The sequence below is a fragment of the Aotus nancymaae genome, unplaced genomic scaffold, assembly GCF_030222135.1.
Source record: "Aotus nancymaae isolate 86718 unplaced genomic scaffold, 86718_ANA_hifiasm-v0.15.2.pri h1tg000046l, whole genome shotgun sequence".
NCBI classification, from domain to species: Eukaryota; Metazoa; Chordata; class Mammalia; order Primates; family Aotidae; genus Aotus; species Aotus nancymaae.
The window spans coordinates 3,101,809-3,124,305 of NW_026988460.1; the positions used below are offsets into that span (position 1 = coordinate 3,101,809).

The 22,497-nt window shown below is 37.6% G+C and overlaps 1 protein-coding gene and 2 pseudogenes across 3 annotated transcripts in view; 2 read left to right on the forward strand and 1 right to left on the reverse strand.

The window, feature by feature from the left end:
• Window positions 1-19,186, reverse strand: part of TMF1 (TATA element modulatory factor 1) — a 33,239-nt gene extending 14,053 nt beyond the window's left edge. The window contains exons 1-10 of one of the 3 annotated variants that reach the window (XM_064361892.1): window positions 18,835-19,183; window positions 14,294-15,495; window positions 11,400-11,503; window positions 10,641-10,767; window positions 9,736-9,841; window positions 5,528-5,670; window positions 4,817-4,983; window positions 4,538-4,694; window positions 1,537-1,629; window positions 20-176 (exon numbers count right to left, since the gene is read on the reverse strand). In XM_064361892.1, coding sequence (XP_064217962.1) covers window positions 20-176; window positions 1,537-1,629; window positions 4,538-4,694; window positions 4,817-4,983; window positions 5,528-5,670; window positions 9,736-9,841; window positions 10,641-10,767; window positions 11,400-11,503; window positions 14,294-15,495; window positions 18,835-18,976 — 2,398 coding nt within the window. In that variant the 5' untranslated portion in view covers window positions 18,977-19,183. Of the gene's footprint in view, window positions 1-19; window positions 177-1,536; window positions 1,630-4,537; window positions 4,695-4,816; window positions 4,984-5,527; window positions 5,671-9,735; window positions 9,842-10,640; window positions 10,768-11,399; window positions 11,504-14,293; window positions 15,496-18,834 lie in introns of all 3 variants that reach the window. The other 2 variants (XM_021666764.2, XM_064361893.1) reach the window with 2 other exon arrangements.
• LOC135268868 (protein S100-A10-like) lies at window positions 7,713-8,001 on the forward strand (annotated as a pseudogene).
• Window positions 19,187-21,579: 2,393 nt separating the features above from the next.
• Window positions 21,580-22,022, forward strand: LOC105731941 (protein mago nashi homolog 2-like; annotated as a pseudogene).
• The last annotated feature ends 475 nt before the right edge of the window (window positions 22,023-22,497 follow it).

Consider the following 22,497-nt stretch of genomic DNA (forward strand, 5'->3'; position numbering starts at 1 on the left):
TAAAAACTAAAGGAGTTACCAAGCCTATCAGAAAGATTCTTCTCTAATTTCTCCCACGACGATGTCTGGGACCCTAGGGTTGCTTGCAAATTTTCTATCTGTCGAAGTAGTGGTCTTGTTGTTGATGAAACACTCTGACTCAGTTCCTGGTTTCGATTCTCTGCTTCCTGGAGTCTCTGAATCATGAAATTATTAAGTCATTACCAATGACGGTAATAAAAACATTAAAAGCACTAGCAAATCCAAACTTTAGGAGAGATTCCTGGAGAATTATTTTTCCAAGAGAAAATTATTTGCTTTTTAATTAAATTATTATTATTATTATTATTATTATTATTATTTTTAGAGATGGGGTTTCGCTCTATCATCCAGGCTGGAGTGCAGTGGCATAATCTTGGCTCACTGTAGCCTTCACTTCCCAGGCTCAAGTGATCCTCCCACCCTCAGCCTCCCAAGTAGCTGGGACTACAGGTACATGGCATCACACCTGGCTAATTTTTGTATTTCTTTTGTAGAGATAAGGTTTTATCATGTTGCTCAGGCTGGCCTCGAACTCCTGAGCTCAGGCAATCTGCCTGCCACAGCCTCCCAAAGTGTTGGGATTACAAGCATGAGCCACCACGCCCAGCCCTTAATTATTTTTCTAACTGTTTGATCCTTCCAATAGAATTAGACTGTGTAATAGAGTATCTAAATAAGTGCTTCTTTGGGTGGGCACGGTGGGTTACACCTCTAATCCCAGGATTTTGGGAGGCCAAGGCAGGTGAATCACCTAAGGTAAGGAGTTCAAGACCAGCCTGGCCTACATGGTGAAACCTCATCTCTACTAAAAATACAAAAATTAGCTGGGCATGGTGGTGCACACCTATAATCCCAGCTACTCAGGAGGCTGAGGCAGGAGAATCTCTTGAACCCAGGAGGCAGAGGGTACAGTGGGCCGAGATCATGCCACTGCACTCCAGCCTGGGCGACAGAGCAAGATTCTGTCTCAAAATAAATAAACGAAATAAATACATAAATGCTTCTTTAAAAAGCATTTCTAAGATAGTCTTCAATTACCTGATGGTTAAAAAAGAGTTCATCCAAACCTCTTAGTAGTTGCCTCTTCATCCAAATATTTTTAAGTATTTATAAAAACAGAAAAATCAATCTAAGTTCTATTTCCTCTCCCTTTTCCTGTGCATGTTAACTGACGGAAAATTAACAGAGACATAGAAACCGGGAAGTGTTACCTGTCCCACAGTAATCAAAGACTGATAATCACTAATAAGCCATTACAAATGGAAAAGCAATACTGAATATATATATAACAAATCTATCATGATAACATTACTTTTTATAAAAACAAAATATTTTCTTGTATACATTTTTAAGGTGCTCACTCTGATTTATTCACACAAGCCACAAAAATACAGAAAATGCTAAGTGTGATAGTAGTCCTCTCAGTTCCATCAACATTATCCCACTGAGTCATTTTTTTATTTCTAGAAAGACACATACTTCTTGGACTTGTGTTTCAGAAAACTGTGACAGTACCTGCTGAAGTTCACCAATCTCAAGGCGTAAATAATCCTCCTTTCTGGCAGATGCTTGTTCTGCACGTTGCAATGCAAGCCTAAGGTCCCCCACCTGTAGAAGGAGAAACAATACATTCACAAACAATGGCACACTATTATCTACAACTTCCTGCTAACTACACATTTTGTGTTGTGTTGACATTGTTCATGTATAATACTTGAGACCCTCCATCGAACTTTTAAATATGATTACCACACATTGCATTCATCAAGCAATTCCAAAACTGAGTGTATATTCAATGCTTACTTAGAAAAGCACTCTGTTAAGGCAAAGAAATGCATACAAATATGTATAAGGCACAGCCATTACCATACAATATTGGAGAAAAGACAATGCATCCATAAATATTTGCCACTTCGGACAGAAAGTGATAGGCGCTATATGGGTTATAAAAGCTAGGTACTCCACTCATATACAGGAGCATACATTATAAACTACTATAGCCTTTTTGGAAAACATTATAACATGTTTCAAGAATCATCAAACTTCTCACATCCTTTCACCTGGCTATCCTAGTCTTGGAAATTTACTCTAAGAAAGCAGACTTGTAAATACACAGGGATAGTCCCTACAGTATTAAATAGGCTAGCAAAAACAAAACTAGCAATATTCTAAATCTCCATCACTAGTAATCTATATTTGCAAATGTTGATATAACATAAATATAACCATTAAAAATTACAATAAATGTATAAAGCATGTGAGAAAATTTCTAATTTACTATTAATGGAAAAACTATAATATGTATGACATCAATTATAAAAAATACATACATGGAAACAGAATAAAACACTAATACATAAAACTGACAGTAATAGTAAAAAGTGATGAATTTATGGATGGTAGGCCATATTTGCTCTATCTCCCATTCCCCCAATTTTCCTGTATTATTATTCTAATGTATTTTAAATTTAAATTACTGGTATTTTATCTATCCCAGTAAAAGAGTAGCAGAAACACAAAGGACATATGGACCATGGCATGACTTATAATAGCAAAATACAGAAAACAACTCAAATATCCATCAATAAGAAATAGCTGAAAATACTTTACCTAATGAAGTATTATAAAACAGTAAAAAGATATTTTTAAAAAACCTCTTTGTTTTACTAGAGTGATCATCAGGATATTTTACTAAGTAAATAAAACAAATATAAAAAGTATGAATAATAAACTATCATTTATGTAAAAAGGATGTAAGAGATAGAAATTGGGATATACAGCCAGGTACAGTGGCTCACACCTGTAATCCCAGCATTCTGGAAGGCCAAAGTGGGCAGATCACAAGGTCAAGAGATTGAGACCATCTGGCCAACATGGTGAAACCCTGTCTCTACTAAAAATACAAAAATTAGCTGGGCATGGTGGCAGGCACCTGTAATCCCAGCCACTCAGGAGGATGAGGCAGGAGAATCTTTTGAACCCGGGAGGTGGAAGTTGCAGTGAGCTGAGATCATGCCACTGCACTCCAGCCTGGCGACAGAGCAAGATTCCGTCTCAAAAAAAAAAAAAGAAATCAGGGTATAAGTGAATGTGTATGTATACAGAACATGTAAATATATAGATACATATATTTTCTTGCATTTGCCAATAGAAACACTGAAAAGGTAAGCCAAACTCTAATAAAATGGTTACCTATAGGCAAAGAAAGGAAATGGGAGCAACTAAACTGGAAGTAAATGTCTGAATAGATTTTGCTCTCACTTTGAACTCATAAATATTTTACATATTCAAAATTTAAAATTAAATCAAAAGGGCATAGAAGTCAGTAACAATAGTTTTTTTGACAACTGGTCCTGCAACAACTGGATATCCACATGCAAAAGACCTAAATGTAAGAGTTAAGACTACAAAACTCTTAGAAGGAAATTGGTGAAAATCTGCATAAACTTGGATTAAGCAATAGTTTCTTAAATATGATGCCAAAAGCACAAATAAAAAAGAAAACAGAGATAAGCTAGACTTCCTTAAAATTAAAAACTTTTGGCATCCAAGGACACTATCAAGAAGAAAGACAACCCACAGAAAGGCAGAAAATATTTACAAATCCTGTATCTGATAAAGGTCTAGTATGCAGAAGAACTCATAATAACAATAAAAAGACAAACAGCTCAATTTTAAAATGTAAAAAGGATTTGAATATTTTAATAAATCTCTCCCAAGAAGATATATAAATGGCCAATAAGCAAATGAAAAGGCATTCAACATCATTAGTCTTTAAGTAAATGCAAATCAACACCATACTCAATTACTACTTCACACACACTAAAAAGGCAGTAATTTTAAAAACAGACAATTAATAAAAGTTGGCAAGATGTGGAGAAACTGAAACCCTCATCTATTGCCAGTGGGAATGTAAAGTAATCCAGCCACTGTGGAAAAGTTTGCCAGTTCTTCAAAAAGTTAAATATATAGAGTTACCATATAATCCAAGGAGATAAATATCTAGGGGAATTTAAAATACATGTTCACACAAAAATTTGTGCATGGATATTTATAGCAGCATTATTGATAATGACCACAAAGTATAAATAACCCATATGCCCATCAACTGATGATTTTATAAGAGAAAGCCTCACAAATTTTGTTTTTCCTACTTCATCTGAGGTCCTGGGACTCCCACAGATGTTATAAATGAGCCAGGAGTTAATCTCTCAAAATTATATGCAATATGTATATACATTTTTGCTCTTCTCTCATAAGAGGGTTCCTAGCTTTCATAATACTCTCAAATGGGTCTAAAACTCACAAAAAAATTAAACAATACTGGTATTATGCAAGCATTACTTTAATAGTTTTAAGAAACACAAGTGGTTAAATTTAGCAGAATCCAGTACTCTGAAATCTAACACATGTATCATGACATAAAGTTTGATTCAAACCAGCTAATAAATTGTTTAATTTGTAGGACATAAACAAATATTTTAAAAACTACTCTAATTCATCATCCATTGCTTACTTGAATGGCTAAAGTTTCCTGCTGCTGACGGGCTTCTTCTTGGGCCTTCTCTAATGCTGCAGAAAGTTCTTCTTTAGCTTTCATTTCACGGCTCAGAGCAGCTTCCTGTGCCTCACTATCCTTTGCAGCATTGGCTTTGTGAAGATCAGTAAGTTCTCTTAAAAAATTAGATTGAGTTTATAAATGTTGCCAGTGATCAGATAATAAAAAAAGTATTTCTTCAACATCCTACTCTGATAATTCATTCTAAATGGGTTGCATATTTGCTCATTTTCTTACTTGTATGCACTATCCAGGGCAGCCTGAATACTTCGGTTCTTTTCTTCCAGTTCATCCATGTCTATTTGAAGTCGACCAAGATCTTTTTCCTGGCGTTCTACCACAGAATTAAGTTTTTTAATATTTTCTCTATGTTGTTTCTCAACCTCTTCTTTGCCATCGAGGACCTATATGTTATAAAAACAGACAAAAGTATTTTTCAAGAAATAACACCATGGTAAATAATTGTATTTCAGGAATCTATAATAATGGAGAAAAATCTTTTTTTTTTTTTTTGAGACAGTCTCACTCTGTTGCCCAGGGTGGACTGTTCTGGCTCACTGCAACCTCTGCCTCCCAAGTTCAGGCAATTTTCGTGCCTCAGCCTCCCAAGTAGCTGAGACTACAGGTGTGTACCACCATGCCAAGCTAATTTTTGTATTAGGTTAGTTCAATATTTTTAGTAGAGATAGGGTTTCACCTTGTTGGCCAGGCTGGTCTCAAACTCCTGGCCTGCAGTTATCTGACTGTCTCAGCCTCTCAAAGTGTTGGCATTACAGGCATGTGTCACCCAACCCAGCTGAAAAATCTTAACATTTATCTATTGGTTGAAAAATTCTTCTTACCTGTTACTACCCCATTAAATCTTTTCAAATGCTCCATAAACCATGGCCAACTGTTTGACAGGAAGTAAGAAGAATAGATATGTTGAGAAGTATGACTGCTATTCACCTGTTTCAAATGCTGCAACTCCTCTTCTAGCTCTTTAACTTTTCTGTTTAGCTTTGCAATCATATTTTCATTTTCCTTGTCTTTAGCTCTTAATTTCTTGATGATGTTAGAATTATGCAGCTGCTGTTTTGAAAGTTTTTCCCCTGGTGATGGTAGAAAAGTATAAACTCAAAAGATAACCATTCCCTAAAAATCTCAATAGAATGTTTTATCTAACAGCATTTTTTAAAATCACAATTTTGTAACCCACAATGTTATAACTAATTTGGACAAGAATCATCAATGAATGTTAAAATTATTGGGTAAAAGGATGTTGGGAAACTGGATATTGACACGATCTTAAAGAGTCACTTTCACATACCACCTACTAATTATAAAGTGAAAAATCTGGCAGTCAACTCCTTAACTAAACATTCAGTTTTGGCATCACCAACTGTAGTACAGCCTGACAGTATGTGCCTGCTGATGTGATGTAGTAATGTAGGTGTACAATGTCACCTAGATATTTCCTACTAGAAATATGATATAAATCTCATCATGAAGAAATAACAAATTCCTGAACATGGGACATCCTGTGGAACAACTGCCCTGGACTCCACATAGTCCTCAATGATATTCTGAAGAAGAGAGAACTGTCCTAGATGGATGGAAGACTAAAAGGACCTAATAACAACCAAATGCAATCAGCAAACTTTGGATCCTGGGGCAGAACAAATGATCAAATATAAGAGACATTTTTAAGACAACTCAGATAAACATTAAAATACATGCTGGATTACACTTCTGAATTAATGCTGATTTCTTAGGTTTGACTATGGTGTACCTGTCAAGGAAAATGTACTTCCCCTTGGGAGATGTAGATTGAAGAATTTAGGAGCAGAATGTTATAGTATTTCTAACCTCCTTTCAAATGGGTTGACAAAAAGGTAGCGTATGTGTGTGCAGAAAGATATGGAAGAGGTGTGGTAAGATGTTAACACTTGATGAATCTAGGTGATGAAGTAATCGGGTACTCATTGTAGTGTGCTTTCAAGCTTTGAGTTTTACAGCTCTTCAGCTTTAAGTTTTAAAAATATTTCTGGGGCATGTGGAAACAATATGTAATACACCTGTGTGAAATGTAAATACTCTGTGAATACAAAATACTCCCATGTGAAATTGCTCTATTTTCTCTGTAAAAAGTTTCATTAAACAAAAGAAGACAACAGTCCATCCTCTGACAAAATTACTAAATTACAAAATAGTAACATTTGATATTAATATTTTAAATGATTTTTTTTAAATAAGAAAACCATGCAGTTAGCCTTCCCCTCAGTTTCTAATATCGTAAGACAAGGTAGTTAACAACTTCAAGACACCTTGAGAAAATAATTATAACAACTCTTCCTTCATTTTTCCATTTTAGTGCTTAGAATTGTGCGGGGTTTTTGTTGTTGTTGAGACAGAGTCTCGCTGTCACCAGGCTGGAGTGCAGTGGCACAATCTTGGTTTACTACAACCTCTGCCTCCCGAGTTCAAGCGATTCTCCTGCCTTAGCCTGCAGAATAGCTGGGACTACAGGCACGTGCCACCATGCCCAGTTAATTTTTGTATTTTTAGTAGAGACAGGGTTTCACTATATTGGCCAGGATGGTCTCAATCTCTTGACTTCATGATTCACCTGCCTCGGCCTCCCAAAGTGCTGAGATTACAGGTGTGAGTCACCATGCCCAGCCAGAACTGTGTTTTATAATTATCTGTATTCCTGTATTTCCCTCTCACTAAACTAAGCTCCTAAAGAATAGAAGGTGTCATATTTATTATTGTATCAAATACAGTATCTGACACACTAACTGTTCAACAAATATCAGATGAATAAATGAAAAACAAAAAGTTGGGTAAAGCCAACTTTTTCAAATGAAATGACTGCTTCCAACTGTTCTCAAACTCTACAGTTTCTCTGGAAATTTACTTAAGTTCAATGATTTAGGACAAAAATATTCATCTTACCACTAACTATAATATTCACATTTTAGAAATAAATGTACAACATTAGAAACGGTAAAACATATGGTATACCCATATAATGGATTTTATTATAGCCATTAATAATGATAAAAAACATTTAATGGGGCTTCGCCACCCCATGTCTAGCTAGCCCAGTGTCTGCCGCACCTTGGCCAAGGCTTCAACAGACCACACCAAAATGCCATCTCAAATGGAACATGCCATAGAAACCATGATGTTTACATTTCACAAATTTGCTGGGGATAAAGGCTACTTAATAAAGGAGGACCTGAGAGTACTCATGGAAAAGGAGTTCCCTGGATTTTTGGAAAATCAAAATGACCCTCTGGCCGTGGACAAAATAATGAAGGACCTAGACCAGTGCAGAGACGGCAGTGGGCTTCCAGAGCTTCTTTTCCCTAATTGCAGGCCTCACCATTGCATGCAATGACTATTTTGTAGTACACATGAAGCAGGGAAAGAAGTAGGCAGAAACGAGCAATTCCCCCGGCCCTGATAAGATTTGTCCCAAAGGGTCACTTAAGGAATGTGCCCCACAGCTTCCCCCATATAAGGATTTCATTAGCAGATCAGGACCCTTAGCAAGTGTACAAATAAAATCTAACTGCCATTTGACAAGCAGAGAAAGAAAAGTTAAATGCTAGACAAGCTTTTGATTTTTGTATTGTTTGCATTCCCTTGCCCTCAACAAATAAGTTCCTTTTTAGTTCTGAAAAAAACAAAAACAAAAACATTTAATGGTATAGAGATATATAAGAGAAGGAAGATTGCAAATTAAATATATGATCTTAATTATGTTTAAAAATACATTAAAAAATGCTTTAAGACTAGAAAAAATTAATAGTTCCTTACAATATTGGATTATAATCTACTTTTCCTCTTTATTTATATACTTTCCTATAACTTCAAAACTTTCTACAAGTAGCAAGTATTACTCTTATAACTAGAAAAATTTTAACTAATGAGAAAGAAAAAGAGAAATTCACTTGACCATCTTTTCTAAAACCTCCTCTCTCCCAGGATATTACATGAATAAATTAATTCAGTGTCTATTTATAATGATTTATTTCATGAATAGATCTTTAATTTCTATAATGCTGTTAATTTTATTTTTTATTATATATATATATATATATTTTTTTTTTTTTTTGAGATGGAGTTTCGCTCTTGTTACCCAGGCTGGAGTGCAATGGCGCAATCTCGGCTCACCGCAACCTCTGCCTCCCGGGTTCAGGCAATTCTCCTGCCTCAGCCTCCTGAGTAGCTGGGATTACAGGCACGCGCCACCGTGCCCAGCTAATTTTTTGTATTTTTAGTAGAGACGGGGTTTCACTGTGTTGACCAGGATGGTCTCGATCTCTTGACCTCATGATCCACCCGCCTCGGCCTCCCAAAGTGCTGGGATTACAGGCTTGAGCCACCGCGCCCGGCCATTTTATTTTTTGAGACAAGGTCTCACTCTGTCACCCAAGCTGGAATGCAGTGGCATGATCTTAGCTCACCGCAACCTCTACTTCCCAGGCTCAAGCCATCCTCCTGCCTTAGCCTCCCAAGTAGCTGGGATTACAGGCACGCACCGCCACCACCCAGCTAATTTTTGTATTTTTAGTAGAGACAGGTTTTCACTATGTTGGTCAGGCTGGTCTCGAACTCCTGAGCTCAAATGATTCACCCGCCTCGGCCTCGCAAAGTGCTGGGATAACAGTCATGAGACTGTTACCACACCCAGCCAACTCTGTTAATTTTAAATATTCTCAGAGACAAAAATGCTTAATAATTTAAAAATTAAGAATACAATGAAAAATTCACTATCAAATGCCACAACAATACAATATCATACAGAACCCAAGCTAGGTATTCAGATATTACCTAAATCCCAGAATAACACACTTTGAATATCTTGGTTTAAATGACAGGCTCTTAAGACCTGTTGACAGTTTTTAGGGCAGCACAAATTTCTGTCTATTTTACTAGGGTCTTACTTTTTTTACCCCTAAAAACAAAAGCTACGAACACATATCTCTGTCTCAATATATCTTATTCCTCATTATTCCACAAACTGTCACCTACTATTTCTATAGTTTAAGTCCAAATCCTCCTTGCTTTCAGTATTTTTAATTAGGAAGCATCAGCTAGTTATGTAGCAAATACTTTTCCTGTTCTAACAATATTTTCTATAGTCAACTAAATACTTTACGCACCTTCTTCCATTAACCCTCGGATCTGCTCATCTTTCTCTTTCAAAAGGTCTGCAGTTTCACTACTATTTAATCTAGTGGCAAGTTCTTCTTTTATGTTTTTGATTTCCTAATAAAAAAGAAATCTGTGAATACCATAAAGAATTACTTTCACTCTAAGAATAGTTCTCATTTTTTCCCCCATCCAAAGAAGCTATCCATAATCACATTCTCAATAAGAATTTGTAAGTTTTGTTCAATTAATCTACTACCTTGGTTAACTAAGACTGAGAAAAGAGCTTTGAAAATGATATACAAAACCTAAATCCAGATATACAAGCAAGTTTTAACATGAAAACATAAATAAGCATAAATTAACTTTCCTTTTTTTTTTTTTTTTTTTTTGAGACAGGGTCTTACTCTGTTACCTGGGCTGGAGTAGAGTGGTACAATCATGACTCACTGCAGCCTCAACCTCCTGGGCTCAGGTGACCACAGGCACATGGCACCACGGTTAGCTAATATTTGTATTTTTTGTAGAGATGGGGTCTCACCATGTTGCCTAGGCTTGTCCTGAACTCCTGGGCTCAAGCGATCTGCCCTCCTCGGCCTCCTGAGTAGCTGACTACAGGCGCACACCAGCATAACCAGCTAACTTTCTGCATTTTTTAGTAGAGACGGGTTCTCACCATGTTACCCAGGCTATTCTCTACTTCCTGGGTTCAAGTGACCCATCCATTTCATCCTCCCAATGTGCTGGGATTACAGGTATGAACTACCACACCTAGCCAAAAATCTACGATTTAAATGTTAATATATGATACCCTTTTTACCTTGCTTCTTTTTTTCCACTATTAAAACATGATGAATGTACTCCTCAAAAATCTGTGTTATAGAGTTTAATTAATATTATTTTAAATTTCAATTACCTTTTTAGCAGCATCTCTCTCTTTGCAGGCTAGCTGAACTTTCTTTTCTGCTTCTGCAATTCTTTGAGTAAACTCATCTTTCAAGGAAGAAATGCTACTGCTTTCTTCTTTCACTCTGAACATTTCACTAAATTTAAAAGAATATTTGAGAATGAGGATGGTGTTTATATATCCCAAAGGTACACTTGAGTTCAGTTCTCAAAAGGAAGATAACTTTTCTCTGACATATACCTTATTAAAATAGAACAGTTTTGGGCCTATTAACTTTTAAGAAAAAAATAAGGACATTTCCCTTGTTAAGTTTGTTTTAAAATACCTCAAAAAAAACCTGTTAGAAAGTGAAAATGTCACCAGTATCTGATATGCAAAAATAACAGAAAGTAAATACAATGTTTCAATTCTGAATCTTTTTGTGTCACATTATCCTAATCAGCTCCTTACAGCAAACCAATACCCAGTATTTTCTTAAACTACAGTAACACAGTTTTCTTTAAATACATGTTTTAAATCTGTAATACTAAAAGACTAAAAATGAAAGAGCTTTGCAGTTTTTGCAAAATGACTCTCTTCAATGCCAAAGGTAAAACGGTAAAGACAAAGCAGAAAAGTAATCTTTAAGGTTATAACTGAAATGCTATACAACTTTCAATAATGATAAAATTACAAAACATTTTAATTTCAAAAATATTCTTAAATATGTACAAAGTATACAGGCCTCCAGAAAATGTGTAACATTATTCACATTTGTAGAATACTTACTCTTTCAGGTTATCATAAGCTTCTTCTAGAAGTGCTTTTTCCTTACTAAGAGATAATAACTGAGCCTCCCTTTTTTCCAGTTTTTCATTCAGAAATTCAACTGTCTGGATAAGGAGAAAACCAAAAAATTCAGAACACATAGCTTTAAAAAAGACCATTTCTACATGCAGGTATATCACTATAATAAAGAAAACAGCTTTATCTCATAAAAACAGTTAAGAACAATATTAGGAACACAGAGGATGCAGAACAAGAAGTACTCTTAGGCAGGGGATAGGAGAGTAAAAGTAAGTACAACCAAAGAGCTAGTGGGAGTGTAAGTTGAGAAACCACTTGGGAAAACAATTAGGTAATATTTAGTTGGAGATCTATATACTCTTTGATATAGAAAATTTCACTTTTAGGTATACTTTAGAGGAGAAAATTCTTGCATAAATGCACTAGGTGACACGGATAAGAATACTTATTGCAGCTTCCTGGTAATAGCAAAAATCTGGAATAGTCTGCTTATACACCAAAAGGAGAAGGGAGATGGATATAATCAAAAGAGGTCAAAGAGAAGATTTAAAGACTATATCTTAGCTAGGTAGTGGATATACATATACAAGTGTCTGCTTTCTTTATTATTCTTCACCTGAAACATGTACCCTTTTCTTAGTATGATATGTTGCATTTAAAAAACAGAAGTCTGGGTGCAGTGGTTCATGCCTGTAATCCCAGCACTTTGGGAGGCCGAGGTCGGTGGATAACCTGAGGTCAGGAGTTTGAGACCAGCCTGGACAACATGGCAAAACTCCGTCTTTACTAAAAATAAAAAAATTAGCCAGGCATAGTGGTGGGCATCTATAATCACAGCTACTCAGGAGGCTGAGGCTGGAGAATTGCTTGAACCCAGGAGGCGGAGGTTGCAGTGAGCCAAGCTCATACCATTGCACTCCAGCCTGGGTGACAAGAGTCAAACTCTATCTAAAAATAAAATATAATCAAATAAATAAATAAATAAAGTAGAGGCCAGGCATGGTGGCGTACACCTGTAATTCCAGCACTTTGGGAGGCCAAGGAGGGGAGATCACTTGAGGTCAGGAGTTTGAGAACAGCCTGACCAACATGGTAAAACTCATCTCTCTCTACAAAGAATACAAAAATTAGCTGCTCATGGTGACACGTGTCTGTGGTCCCAACTACTTGGGAGGCTGAGGCAGAAGAATTACTTGAACCTGGGAGGCAGAGGTTGCAGTGAGCAGCACTCCAGCCTGGGAAACAGGGCAAGACTCTGTCTCAAAAAATAAATAAAATAAAATAAAAGTAGGGCTGGGCACAGGTTCATGCTTATAATCCCAGCACTTTGGGAGGCCAAGATGGGAGGACTGTTTGAGCCCAGGAGTTCAAGACCAGTCTAGCAACATAGTGAGACCTCATCTCTACTAAAAATTAAAAAAAAAAAAAAAAGCCAGGCATGTGGTCGCAGCTACTAGAGAGGAAAAGGGGGAAGGACTGCTTGAGCCCCAGAGGTCGAGGCTGCTGTGAGCCATGATCACACCACTGCATGGGCAACAGCCTGGGCAACAGAGAGAGACCCCGTGAGCCATGATCACACCATGGCACGCTAGCCTAGGCAACAGAAAGAGATCTTGTCTCATTCATACATACATATATCAATACTAAAAGTAATTTTAGAAAACCCATAAGAATTTTTAAATCTTCATAACGTATCAGTATAAAACTAAACAAAAAGTAATGCTTAGAATGTCTCATTCCTTAGTTCCTGCTCAAGCGGTGATAAACTTGAGTATAAAAAGGGTAGGAAGGGGTCCTTTTCGGACTCAAAAACATGAAGTCTTACCTGAGTTTGTTTTAGATGAACTTAGAAATCACTTACCTTCTTAAATACACTGAAATTCAAAAACATCTGATAGTAATTAGTGCTGGTTTCTAAGAATTCAAACTCCTATTACATATCTTATAGTATATAGCTATTACTAATTGAAATATTATTGTGCAGTATTTTTTTGTGAATATTTAACCTAAGTAACAGAATCTGGCACTTTTTAATACAATTAAGTAATTCAATACATGGCACTTACAGGACATTTCTTCAAGACATCCTATATCTCAGAAGTCTATTAAAGATGCCAGATCCAACTCAATTTCTATATCTAAAAATCACAGGAAAAACCAAAACTATGACTTAATATTAGTTAAATAATTTACATCACTTTCCTTTCGTATGTATTAAGTAGAAGCAATTTGTCACTCCTAAGCAAGGCTTTTGTTACTTAAGACACATTTCTCTTTCTCGTTGATGTGAAATCTAGCTATCAATAGGCGATCTCAAAAATAACATAAACAGAAAGCAAAATGAAGCAATACAAGGATATATACTCCTTATATATGAATGAAAATACTAATAACAGAAAAGCACCAACAATTAAAGTCTTAAATTATCATTTAAGATTTGCTACAAATAATGTAAACATGCAAAAAAAAAATTCTGATACAAGAAAAACCATAACATTTAGTTTTTTTGGTACATCTATCTGCAAAAAAGATGAAGAAACATTTAATATAAGAAAACAATCCTTTCCAAATTGACATACTAATATGCATAACAGAATTTTAAAGTGATAAGGACTCAACAATAAAGATACAAGATGAAAATTTTTATGCTTAACTATATTGAAGTATCAACCTATTCTACCAAATTACCTTAGAGAAATTTCAAATTATATTAATAATTGTTCAACTGCAAGGTCCTTAACGCTACACTGAATAGCAAAATGCCTATCTTTCAAAATCTGTACAAATTATTACGCATCAATGAAAATATTTTTCAAAACAAATGATTTAATCTCCAAAAAGCACATCTAAAAATCCCTTCCACTTTCCAGAGTTACCTTGCAAACATCTGACTTCTCAGAAAGTGCTTCTGGCTGACTTTCAGTAGATTCACACTGCTCGGTCACCTTATCTAACACAGTCTGTCCTTCATTTACTGGTGTAGAAGAAACCAAGATATCAGGCTGTTCACAGTTAACAGGAGTTGCACTTCGTCCACTTTCTTCCATTTCTGCCTCCTCAGTGGGTATAACTAATGTTTCATTTACTTCTTCAGATTTTCCTTCAGCAGATTCAACTGTTTTAGACTTTGGAGTTGAAGAATTAACTATAATAGGCACTAAAGCATATCCCTTGCCTGACAATTCATCATCTGAATTGATTTCACTTACACTCCGGCTATCTAATGACTGTACACTAAATGAGTCTATTCTTTCAAAAGCATCAGATGAACAGCAACTCTCAGTGAGTTTTTGGAAATCATCTAAACGATTATATTCAGGACAAGCAGATGTAGAGAGAAGCTGAAAGGATGTCTGCATCAGGTGAAGACTCGATTTTGAATCTGTAGTCTCTTGTCTTGAGCTCGCTGAGCTCTCACTTATTACACTCTCATGATCTAAAACTTCAATATCACTGGTGGTAGAAGTACCTGATGAAAAGGTACTAACAGGAGGAGAAGGTGTATTGCTCTGCCTATCTTCTTGTTTTTGTTCCTTAGGTTCCAAAGCCATGTCCTTTGTTTCTGCTGTGAGAGACTGTGTAGACATATTAGATATACTTTCCGTAGTTGTTTTCACATCAATTACACTTTCAGATACTTTCAAACGTACAGTTGGCACCTTCATATCCAATTCTTTATCAGTTTCTTCATGCTTGCCTTCAGTTTTAGGTGATGAAGTACCTGCTGCCAGAGTTTCCCCTGAAACACACAAAGAAGAGTCTTTTACTTGGGATTCAGTGGTTTCAGGAGTTCTTGACTGTCCAATGTGCAAGGATTCATGTAAGCCGCTTTTCACTTCTTCTTCTGGTCGTTGTGATTTTGCTGGAGGTTTTGATACCACTGGACTCTTCTGAATGGTCTGGACATCAGTTGGCGAGAGAAAGGCACTGAAGAAATTTTCAGATTCATCGACCACAGTCCTCCGAACTGGCTTTGTGATTGCTTTAGGAGAGGCTATTGGTGGACTCTGAGGTTCAATGTTTGATTTCAATCCCCAGGTTGAAGTATCCCATCCTCCACTGACAGGGGGACTTATTCCTTTGACAAAAAATAAATATTAAAAAAGAAGACACGCACATATACATATTAATATTTCAATCATCATTATAAATCAGTATAAATATAAATTTAGAAAAAAAAACTCTATGAAATACAACCTATAATTTGCACCTGCTAAACTCCTTGCTTATTACATCATTAATTAGTTTCCAAGTTAATACTGAGACTTAAAGAAGAAAACTGGTGTGGATCTGCTTGAGAGAAAGGAGGAAGACAGACAAAAGATTGGACCTGGCCTGGCCTATTAGATACAAGTATGTTATTCCCCCCTACAACAAATTAAGGAAGTAACAGTCTATGTTTTATAACCCACAGTAAGCCCAAGATACCTATAATTCATGTCATAATAACAGGCTTTACTTATCAATATGAAATAAACTAAGATGAAACTGATTGAATAGGCAGGGCCATGTGCAGTCACAGAAAAATGAAACAACCTATTCAGTCAGTTTCACATTAAGTTTTACTTGTAATATCAGTAATAAAATAGTTATGAGCTAGACAAAGGGCAACACTCAAAAAATGAACTGAGTGGGCATGGAGATTCACAACTATAATCCCAACACTAGAAGGATCATTTGAGCCCAGGAGTTCGAGACAAGCCTGGGCAATGTAGTAAGACCCATCTCTACAAAAAAACAAAAAAATTAAAAATTAGCTGGGCCTGGTGGCGCACTAATGTGGTCCCAGCTACTCAGGAGGTTGAGGTGGGAGGATTACCTAAGCCCAGGAGATGGAAGCTACATTGAGCCATAATCGAACGTGTCTCAAAAAAAAAAAACGAAACAAAAGTCTCAAACCAAGATACTAGTGACAAATGCTCTTTCCCAAAGATCAAATTAAACTGATGGGAACGGTATGTTCTAGAGAATAAATGCATTTTCATCCACTTAATCACAGGCTAATTCTCTAAATCCCACTTCCAAACCTACTCTAAGAGGAAGTTTTGTTCCCAAATTCTAAATTATGTCAGAAATTACAAGGTCATTATGAATTTCAGAAATGTATGGTTTTTTTAAATAACTATTGCTCTTTGACATAGACGTAATTAACACTAGGGTTATCAAAGAAGATAACTATTTTCTTGGGGGAAAAGGTAATTATCATATCAGTCATAAAACAGCTACTACTAAAATCCTGATTTTTAAAAACAGTATAATCATGATTTAAAAAACAGCAAAATATTTAAAGCATTTCTTTAAAAATGTTTTCTTTCCCAAATTAAAATGTGGCTGAACAAAATATTCACAAAATATTCACAACTAGAAGTTGGTGGAGAGAGCACAAGTAACTAAAAGTTTCTAAAAACTATCAGGCCTTAGAGTATAATCTATCCTTTAATATGACTTCAGGCCGGACGCAGTGGCTCATGCTTATAATCTCAGCACTTTGGAAGGCTGAAGCGGGTGGATCACTTGAGGTCAGGAGTCAAGACCAGCCTGGCCAACATGGTAAAACCCTGTCTCTACTAAAAATGCAAAAATTAGCTGGGTGTGGTGGCACAAACCTGTAATCCTAGCTACTCGGGAGGCTGAGGCAGGAGAATCACTTGAACCCAGGAGACGGAGGCTGCAGTGAACAGAGATGGCACCACTGCACTCTAGCCTGGATAACAGAGAGAGACTCCATCTCCAAAAAAAAAAAAAAATATATATATATATATATGTGTGTATATATATATACGAGACTTCAAATGCAGTTAGGATGAAAAGTATGTAGAAAATTTCAGTTTGGAGGCGTAGTTCTACATTCATTTGTGAAATACACACAAACCAGAGAAAATCAAAATTAAAGATGCAAATGAACAGGCAAGATTATGTCTACTGATTAATTTAAATAGTTTTAAGAATTAACTTTGCCTCTTGGAGAATACTTTATATAATTCCAGGGTTATCTGGCATCCATCTAAATTACACCATTCTGAAGAGTATGGTCATTTTCAGAAAAAAAATACCCTTACATCTAAAACTTATATTCTATCTCATCTAAAGTTTAGTAATTCTAATTAACTGGGGCACATAGGAAAAAACAAAATTACTCCAGCAAGGTTATATGGCATCTTATAAAAAGTAAACAGGACCATGACATACACACGGACCAAAATATCTTAAAATGAGGTACCTCAAATTTAAGTCCTGACTTTTCACTGATGTAAAATTAAGAACAGAAACCAGGAAGGAGTAGTCAAGCATATCTCTTATCCTTTTTCACACAAAGGTTGACATCCTCTACACCTGCAAATCTTCACCTCACACGTCAAAACGCTAAACTGTTTCTTAGACTTAAGAGTCAAAAGCAACTGAATGAAAATCCCTGAAAGATTAAGCTCAATGAAACTGCAAAGAGAGTCTTGGATATTCAGAAATAAAATATGATACAATCCAAATATCTTGGGTCACAGACTACCCGGGTAATACCTCCAGCACATTCTAACCCGCATCCACTGTGTGACCTACAGCAAGTTACCTGGCCATTCTAGGCCTCATTTTCCTCTATGTAAAACACAGATATAAACCAAGCTCACTCTGGGAGATGTTCCGAAGATGACATGGCCATTAAAAAGCACATTACAGGCTGGGGGCGGTGGCTCACGCCTGTAATACAGCAGTTTGGGAGGCCGAAGCCGGCGGACCACCTGAAGTCAGGAGTTTGAGACCAGCCTGGCCAACATGGTGAAACCCCGTCTCTAGTAAAAATACAAAAATTAGTCGGGCGTGGTGGTGTGCGCCTGTAATCCCTGCTACTCCGGAGGCTGAGGCAGGAGAATCGCTGGAACGTGGGAGGCGGAGTATGCAGTGAGCCGAGATCGCGCCACTGCACTCCAGCCTGGGAGACACAGTGAGATTCCGTCTCCACAAGAACAATATAAAAGCACATTACACGCCACCAAGCGTGAAATGTTCACTAAATGTTAGCAATTGTTCTTCCCTTCCCTGATGATTTACGTACTTCAGATCCTGGATCCCAACACTGCCTGAGACGCCAAGCAATTCGAGGTTCAGGTTCAGGGAGGCTGTGCTTGGAAGCTGCGTCGAGGGAGGGCCTGAGGACAAAATCAACCAAGTCCCCTGTCATCGAACTCCGCAAGCCTCGCACCCAGGACCAACGACAAGGAGGAACCTGGGGCTAGGTTTTCCCTCAAGAAGATGGCAAAGATCGACTTGAAGGCTTAAGCAGCATTAGGGAAGGCGCTGGGGAGAAATTACCTCCTGAGAACTCTCTCAGCAAGGAAGGACCCCTCTCTAGACCACTTAACCTGTCTACAGAGGGAGAACAGCAGCCTGCGGGAGTCGGGGACCCTGCTCCTCTCTCTCTTACCCGGCTCTCCATACGGAATGGTCTCGACCCAGACGCTCGGCTCCTCTTCCTGGATGTCCAGGACCCTGTCGATGGACTTCTGGGCCTGGGACAAGGCCTGCTTAGCGAAGCTGGAGATCTGGGAGGCGTTGAACCAACTCATCGCCCCTCCTCAGCCGGCAGTGGCAGCGGCAGCACCAAGAGGGAAGGCCTCAGGCCTGGGGAAGGGAGCAGAGGAACGGCTTCGCTCCCCTTTTCCACTCGGCTGGTTCCGTCAGCGTGTGGCCATGACCCCGACAGCCTCCCCCGAGACCGGGATGTTACCTTCGGCAGTTCCTGCACAGCTGAGGCAAATGAGGCCGTGTGCGCATGCGCCTGCTTCTTCCACGTACACAGCAACCAAACCTGACAGCCTAGAGTTCCGTCGACAGACGGAAAAACAAAAAGACAAAAACGTTGACGTCACATCCGGGAGCGCCGGGTTGCCCTTAGTTACCGAGGAACGCGGAAGGGCTTCTGTTAATATTGATTCCGTACTTATAGCCAAGAAGCTATGGTTACCAATAAAAGTCGATTCTCCCATAAGGAATATTCCAGTTTTCATGTGTGTGCTTTCCAGAAAAATGGTTCACGTACTAAAAGCTTGCACCTTGCCAGCAGTAATTGCAAAGGGAAATTTGGGCCTCACATTTCTCTTAGCTCTTTGTCTCAAATATTTAAAAAGCTCTGCATTAACTTAGTATTATAAGGAGAAATCCTTGTTTGGGCTTGCCTAAAAGAGAGGATCACGTATGAACACTGTGCCCACCCGTGGAACACATGGTGCAGAAATCACAACCTCTCTCAAAATAGTAGCAAACTCATTGTTACAGTCAAAAATATCCCTAATACTATGGTCTGTCGGTGTGCAGATTCCTATGTTGAAACCTGATCTCCAATAGGACAGTATTAAGGGGAGCCTTTAGGAGACGATTAGATAATGAGGATGGAGCCCTTATTAATGAGCCCACTTTTATAAGTGCCCAAAGGAGTTCACAAAAAGGCACCAATTGTAAGCTAGAAGAGCAGCCCTCACCAGACACCAAATCTGCCAGCTCCTTATATCTTGGACTTCTCAGCCTCTAAAACTGCAAGAAATAAATTTCTGCTGTTTATAAGCCACTCAGTTTATGGCAATTCGTTACAGCAGTCCAAATGGACTAAGACAGGTAGGAAGCACTAAGGCTATTATCCTAACAATGTGCATTGGGCATATTACTTAAAATATAACCTTTTCTGGGCCGGGCACTGTGGCTCACGCCTGTAATCCCAGCACTTTGGGAGGCCAAGGCAGGTGGATCACCTGAGGTCAGGAGTTCAAGACCAGCCTGACCAACATGAAGAAACCCCATCTCTATAAAAAAAAAAAAAAAAAAGAAAACAATCTTTTCTGTGTGGATTCCCTTCAAACATTTGGCCATAAAAACATACCTTAAATTGGTGGCCTTCCTAATCCAGTCTGCAGCTATATTTGGTTTGGCCCCAATAATATTAAAGACAAAATTCTATCAACATTTAAAAGCCAGATTTCATTCAAAAATTTGGATTTCCAGCTGCTTTTGAAAAATATGAATACCAGACATGGAAATAGTCAGCTAAAGTGGTCACCAAATAATTTTCACTCACTCCAGTTTGCCACAGACTCTATCACTCATCTTATTATACCCTCCTGATTATTTATCTTACATGCCTGCCCCCATATTTGAGTATTTTACCCCACTGCAACGAACCCTGCAAAAAAGGAATTACTTTTTTATCCAAAAGGCAGATTGAACCCCTTAAGAAGTTATAACATCTTACAACAATTTTATCTAATTACAATAAAAATTTGCATGTTAAAACTAACAATTTAGTCATTTACACAAGTAGTACTAAGTAACTCAAGTACTTTCAAACAGCTTAGCTAAGTAGTAAACAGAGGAGATATGGGGCAGATTCAGGTTGAAATTAACTGTACAATTAGAATTCCAAGACTTCTAGTTATACAGCTTTGGCTAAATGACCTAAACCATCTAAAACTATTATTCAGCTCTCAGATGGAGACAGTCACCTTCTCGACAATGCTACTTTGAGAATTTTAGCTCCCTCACTTTCAAAATTGTAGGCTACATCTATAATTTTTTAGGTAGAGCATATACATTTATTCTGTATGGTTTTATAATGAAACTTATTCAACATGTAGCTAGAAAGATTAATGAAAACTTAATTCAATGACATATAAGTAATCAAAAAACATTTGAACAGAAAACTGCCATCAAAGTCAAAAAGAATGAGAACATATATATGTTCTCACATTAAAATACTAGCACCAGGCCAGGCACGGTGGCTCAACACCTGTAATTTAGCACTTTGGGAGGTCAAGGTGGGTGGATCATCTGATGTCAGGAGTTCAAGACCAACCTGGCCAACATGATGAAAGCCCGTCTCTACTAAAAATACAAAAAACTAGCTGGGTGTAGTGGCGCATGCCTGTAATCCCAGTTACTCGGGAGGCTGAGAGAGAACTGCTTGAATCCAGGAGGTGAAAGTTACGGTGAGCCGAGGTCACACCATTGTACTCCAGCCTGGGGCAGCAAGAGTAAAAAAAACTATCTCAAAAAACAAAAAAACTAGCACCTACTTTTTTAGTATTTGTGCTTAATTTTGTTTCAAGTCTTATTCACTTAAAAGAAACAAAAACAGGGCAACATGTTGGCTAGGTTTTTGGCAGGCTTCCCAGGGACAAAAATGGCTATGGCTAACAATTTCTACCTGTGCTACTATGTAGGGCACAAGGACAAGCCACAGTACATTTCTGGAGTTTGAATTTCAGCCGGATGGAAAGCTTAGATATACCAACAACAGCAATTACAAAAACGATGTCATGATCAGGAAAGAGGTTACGTGCACAGGAGTGCTATGGAAGAACTAAAGAAAATTACCGATGACAGTGAAATTACAAAAGAAGCTGATGCTTTGGGGCCTGCCCCTGACAAGGCTGGCCGACAGGAGCTTGAAACTGTAATTGGAGATGAGCATCATATTTCACCACATCAAAAATGGGTTCTCTTATTGGCATAAATCAGTCAAAGGATCCTGAAGGGCTTCGAGTATTTTACTGTTTGGTCCAAGACTTGAAATGTTTAGTTTTCAGTCTCATTGGATTATACTTCAAGATTAAATCAATTTAAATTGTATGGTTTTCAAGCTGTTTGTATATTTAATTTAGAGATAGAAGGGTTTATTTGTCATTTACAGTATCAGGGATTTTATGAATGTGAAGCAAACAAAAAAAAAATTTGAAAAATGCAGGCCAGGCGCAGTGGTTCACATCTGTAATCCCAGCACTTTGGGAGGCCAAGGTGGGAGGATCACAAGATCAGGAGTTCGAGACCAGCCTGACCAACATGGTGAAACACCATCTCTACTAAAAATACAAAAATTAGCCAGGCATAGTGGCACATACCTGTAATAATCTCAGCTACTCAGGAGGCTAAGGCAGGAGAATCACTAGAACCAGGGGAGGCGGAGGTTGCAGTGAGCTGAGATCACACCACTGCACTACAGCCTGGGCAACAGAGCAAGACTGTCTCAAAAAAAAAAAAAAACTGTATATAAACTGAAAATAAGAAAATACATTAGCAGGCTTAATGGTTATCCTAACTT